The sequence below is a fragment of the Nicotiana tabacum genome, chromosome 12 (assembly GCF_000715075.1).
Source record: "Nicotiana tabacum cultivar K326 chromosome 12, ASM71507v2, whole genome shotgun sequence".
Classification (NCBI taxonomy): Eukaryota; Viridiplantae; Streptophyta; class Magnoliopsida; order Solanales; family Solanaceae; genus Nicotiana; species Nicotiana tabacum.
In genome coordinates, this window is record NC_134091.1 from 11,085,987 (window position 1) to 11,092,095 (window position 6,109).

General features: G+C 33.6%; 1 protein-coding gene across 1 annotated transcript; it reads right to left on the reverse strand.

Moving 5' to 3' along the window:
* Positions 1–3,076: 3,076 nt before the first annotated feature.
* Positions 3,077–5,035, reverse strand: LOC107788866 (uncharacterized). The gene has a single exon (XM_016610594.2). It carries the CDS (start codon positions 5,033–5,035, stop codon positions 3,077–3,079), a length of 1,959 nt encoding a protein of 652 aa, XP_016466080.2.
* Between the last annotated feature and the right edge of the window lie 1,074 nt (positions 5,036–6,109).

Below are 6,109 nucleotides of genomic sequence, written 5' to 3' on the forward strand. Positions count from 1 at the left end.
TTTCTACTTTCTTTATTTGTGTACCCATGTATAAAAATCCTAGATCCGCCTCTGATTTTACGAATATAAGATGCTAAAATATGTAATATTACAATTATTCAGTATATATATACATATCATTCCATTTGCTTTAAATTAAACTCCAAAGAGATTCTTACATAAATAGCCGGGCAAATTCATTATTTACTTTTTCTAACCAATATACATAGATTATACACTAATTATACACACACATACACACACACACACACACACACACATATATATATATATATATATATATATATATATATATATATATATATATATATATAGGCTATTTTTTTATTTAAGATCTTAGGTGAACGGTTATTTGGGTTAATTCTTCTCTCTTTAAACAAATACTATGTGTCAAGAAAATAATGTCATTTATTATATGAGATCCAACTCTGTTCTTTTTGTTACATCAATTTATCACATCATTCAAAATTCTAACTTCTACGTAACTTTTTTCCTCAATCCGTAGACATTTAATTTCACATTTATCTTCATTACTCTAATTATTGTACCCGCATGCATTCTTCAATACAATCTTTAATACTTGACCACGTAATCATCAAGAAAGAGAAAGGACATAATTAAGTGATTAACCCACTATATATATATATATATTTTTTTTGGTCATAGCCAAAAGAAATACTTAACAATAGAATTTTAATGCTTGCTTACCAAGTATTTATTTACTATTTATTTATTTGCTTGCACACCAAGTATTTATTTACTCTTTATTTATTTGCTTGCACACCAAGTATATAATCAATTAATAATCAAGTATTTACTATTCTTAATGACCTGTTTAGGAGTTATCTAATATAAACTACTTGGCATTTATTTAATTACTGATTATAAAGAATTAATGATATGTATACGAGAAAAGAAATTAAAATTTTGATACTTCGATAGTAACCGACCATTGAGCCAAGTAAAGTCATACTTAACTACAATTTACGGTTAATATTTTTACACTAAACCACTCCTTTTAAGGGTTTAGGGTTTATTTAGGGTTTAACTGCAGACTTAATTACAATTTACAGTTAATCTTTTTACACTAAACCTCTCCTTTTTAAGGGTTTAACTGCAGAATAGAGAAACAAAAAACAGAGAAGAGGATAGCAATGGGGATGGATATGGAGACAGGAGAAGAATCAGCAGCAGCACAAGAACAAGAGATGATTGAATTGGGGAATTTATCATATCATGTAGTGGAATCAATTTTCTCTAAAATTTCCTTAAAATCTCTTGTTCAATTAAAAACTGTCTCTAAAACATGGCGAAATTCCATCACAAACATCCGCATTTTTTACCCTCCCACAACTTCTACTGGTCTTATACTTTTTCTCAAACACAATTCATCCCAAGAATCAATCTTTTTGAAATTACATGACCAATCCCAGAAAAAATTAGCCCAATTTTGTACTCTCCATTCTTCTTCTACCCATAATTTTCCTTATTTGATTGATTCTTGTAATGGGCTTCTTTTATATGCTTCTCTTAATAATGAGTTTTGGAGTTATCATATTTCTTCCCCTGTACTTAACCAAAATGTTACACTTTCTCTTTCTCATCATATGTTAAGGCCTGCTTGTTCAAGTCTTGTTTTTGATGGTTGGAATCATGAGTTTCAAGTTATATGTTTCTTTTGGGAAGAAGTTGATTTTGACTCTCAAATGATGAATTGTATGGTTTTTTCATCAGAATTATGGAATTGGAGAGAATCCCAATTGAGAATATTGAACTCTGAACTTCTTTTACAAGATGGATTCTTGAGAGGACAATGCTATAGTCCAAGTGTTTTTTCTGGTGAAAGATTGTATTGGATATGGAGTTTGTGTTTGTTAGTATATGATAGTAAAGGAGAGTTCTTTACACTATTTCCTTTGCCAAGAAACCATAGTGGGAAAAAATCAAGAAAAGGTGTCTACTCTCAGCTTTTATGGGAATCAGAAGGACTAATACAATTCTGTGATCCAGTTAAAAGTGGATTTTTCATATGGAGTTTTAGAGGAAACAACAATAATTTTGATTTATGGAGGCTTAATCATTTTATAAGATTAAATGATTTGATTAATGATCAAGATGTAAGGTTGAGTATGGGATATTCAATTAGGCCTTGTGCATTTAATAAAGATTTGCAAGTATTATATTTGCATGTAATGCCACATACAATTGTTTCATACAGTTTTGAGACTAGGGAATTGGTACAAGTTTGGTCATATTGCCATTGCAGAGGAGAAGCAGAGGATTGCTGGATTTGCAAGATTCATCCTTTTGTATTTACTTCTGTTGATTTGCTTGCCTTTAACAAATTGAGGCCAGTTGATTATTAGGAGGTAGTTACATTTTATAGCAATTTTCTTTTCTTTACATTCATATACATTGAGACACTAGAATAATATTTCCTATATGTAAACTGTAAAGGCAATTCATGTATTCCTTTTCTTTTTCTTATTTCTTTTTAGTTCAAAAGCACTAAGCTCCCGCTATGCGCGTGGCCGGACCACAAGGGTCTATTTTACGCAGCTTTGTATTGCATTTCTGCAAGAGGCTGTTTCCATGGCTCGAACCCGTGACCTCCTGGTCACATGGCAACAACTTTATTAGTTACGCTAAGGCTCCCCTTCTCATATGAACTGTGATTAGTATAGTTAAATTGTGCTTGTGAGATTCTAATCTCACTAATCATGGTGATGTTTAGTCTTTCGAGTATATTGCTTCTGCAAAAAGATCATAATATATAAAAACACATTATTCATAATAATATCAGAAAACTTGGATCATAAAGAAAGGGCAGCCCGACACAAAGTATCTCGCGTTCACGCAGGATCCGGAGAAGGGCCGCACCCTAAGGGGGTGTGATATAGGAAGCTTACCCTGATGCAAGCATCAGTGGTTGATTCCACGGCTCGAACCCGTGTCCTATAGGTTGCACGGAGACAACTTGATCGTTACTCCAAGGCACCCCTCAAAACTTGGATCATACAGGCTAATATTATATTATGTTCAGAGAGTTTCTGAACAAAACCTCTAATTAAAATTATTAAAGAGAAGATAGCAAAGTCTTTGAAGCACTTGGAGGAGGAGAAAATGACATCCCTTCGTCTTCTTCAACCCTAATCACCTTCTTTCCCTTTTTAGTCTCTTTTTTCCCACTAATTTGCATCATTTTTTCAACTGTACTTTGAACATAACCACTATTATCAAACTTCATTTGCATGATAATATTCAGTTGTGACTTCACAAACTTATACTTAGTAAGCCATCTTTGTATTTTCCCAGAAGTAGTCTTTGGTACACTTCCAACTTTAACAAGTACCACTTGTCCAATATCAACACCCTCTTCTTTCATTACTCCTTTCCTTATTCCTTCACATATTTGCTTCAAAAATAAACTCTCTGTTTCCCTCTTGCTCTGCACCTCCGCAATAATTACTATATATCTGTATTCAGATTCAGACATCTCGAATGCTGCAAGACAACCACCTCGTAGGAGATGAGGACAACTATTGTAAGCTGATGTCTCCAAATAATGTGGATGTATTTCTTGTCCATTTGGGAGTTTAATGATGTCAGAACATCGACCTGTCACGTATAAATATCTCTGTTCTCCTTTGACAACTCCTCTGTCACCCGTTCGGACGTAGCATTTGCCCACCTTATTTTTAAGTCTGACATTGAACACTTCTTGAGTTAAAGATGGATGTCCTAAATATCCAATAGCATTACTAGGAGATGAAATCCATATTTCTCCTTCAACCCCATCTTCTGCTACTTCATTTGTTTCTTCATTCACAACTAAAATTTCAATATCAACATCTTCATCAAGTCTAGCACTTGGTAAGAGCTTATTGTATGTTGGAAAAGTCCAAAAGTTGTCACCATTATTACATCTCCATGATGTTGAAACAAATGTGCCATTTTCAGCTAAGCCATATGAGGGAGAAATTGCCAAAGAATTTAGCCCAAAAGGCTTAAAAACTTCAACAAATTCTTCAACACAAGAGTTATAAATTGGCTCGTTAACGATGATCAAATTCTTCAAGCTCAACATACTAATAGTATTAACAGTTCCTGTCTCAGTCGTCCCAACATGACCACGTTTCAACACAAGTGGTAAAGCAAAAGAAGGAACCGGAGTACAAGTTGCATTAAACTCCGAAATCAATTCAAGCCAAATCCTAGGACGATTGACAAATGCATTCGGGGAAGTTAACACACATGTTGCCCCTGATACAATTGTCAGCAACAAAAACATGAGTCCACAATCATGGTACTGAGGTAACCACGAGACAACAACTGTATTCGGACCAAAATCATAAGCTTTCCTCGCGACTCTAACATTATGAGCCGCTGAGCCTGCAGTCACTAAAACAGGCTTAGGAATTGCAGTTGCACCTGATGTGTACTGAATCAAGTACACATCATCAGTTCTGCAACCATTATAACTATTACCATTACCATTACAAGTCACATTTTCCAATTGCATTATCATTTTCTTGCCCTTCAAATCATCGGTTGAAATCCATCGAAGCTTCTGTAAAGCCTCGGACAATTTCTTATTACTAGAGCTCGCAACATACTTATTAACATGTCTAATGTAATCACTTGATGCTATAGCAACTTTTGGTTTTGTTTGAGATATAACTCTAAGAAGATGATGGTCATTTTCATTGGAAAAAGATGGGTGAGGAGGGATAATAGGAATAGCTAAAAGGCCAGCTCTTTGACACCCAAAAATAATTTCAACCAATTCAAGTCCAGGAGAGCATAAAACAAGAACAGTATCATTTCTCCTTAAACTAAGCAACAACTCAGAGGAAATGCATTGAACTGAACTGTTTAATTGCTCATAAGTGAGGAATGAACGTTGAATTGGGCCATTTTCAGCCCAAATAAAAGCTGGTTTGGACTTAAAAGCTGGAAGTTTAGCCCAAATTGGAAGATAAAGATCAACCACAGGTTGGTCAGGAAAACAAGGGTCATAATTTTCATAATTCATGGCGATAATCTAAGTGTATTTTGAAGAGAGATGCTAAATTTTGTATGAGCAAGAAGTTTTACATGCATGTTGTTATTTATACTACGTATTAACTATTAAGACTAAAATACAATGAATTTTAAAAAAATGTTTGATTGAGAGGTTTTTGATGATTTCTGTTTGATAAGAGGAATTTAGAGTATATATTTCGCATATCCTGATTTATACATCAATAGCCTCGTCAATTTCATGTCTTATTATGTTAAATTACAACGTTATTATCGAGTGGCGAGACATTGACTCCAGCTTCAGCTGCAATATCCGTAAACGCTTCCTCAGATTTAAGATTTAAGATTATTATTCAGATTTAAGATTATTAAGTGCATTTCCTTTTTTTCCTTTACAACTACTTAATTGCAAGAATATGTCTCATTCATTCAAATCTTGGACGGTATATTAAAATTATTAATATGTTATTCATTTAACAACTTATCCAAAGTCGGATTGATTATCTTTGTACGCTGAAGCTGTCAAATCTGCACGAGGATACCGTTTTCAGAAGTTCAGACAAATTTCCGCATATCAATTATCTATCTGTGTTGCTTCATCAAAAAATTTACTCCCTCCGTTCCAATTTATTGAACCTATTTGATTGGCCACGAAATTTAAGAAAAAATAAAGACTTTTGAAATTTGTGGTTCTAAACAAGTCAAAAAGGGGCCCAGGTTATTTGTGTGGTTATAAAAGCTTCTCATTAAGGGTAGAATTGTAAATTTAAGCAAAATTATTTCCAAATTTAGAAATTTGTCATTCTTTTTGAAACGAACCAAAAAAGAAATAGGTTCACGTAAACTGGAACGGAGGGAGTAGTATAATATTTCTATGTGTGCACACATTATATTTTAGATACTTTAGTGCTTTTCGGACATAAGATAAAATAGAACGACACAGAAGAAACAAAGAAGCTGGGCTGTGTGTAAGAATAGTAAAAATAGCACGGGCTAGCCAGTTTTCGGATTGATAATTGAAAAATAGCCAGCGTTTGCAAAGTCATTAAAAAATAGCCATTATTTTGCTGCAACACAGACCGGTCCA

Excerpts from the sequence above, each read along its gene's own strand:
- LOC107788866 (XM_016610594.2), bottom strand. The coding sequence starts at position 5,035 with ATGAATTATGAAAATTATGACCCTTGTTTTCCTGACCAACCTGTGGTT.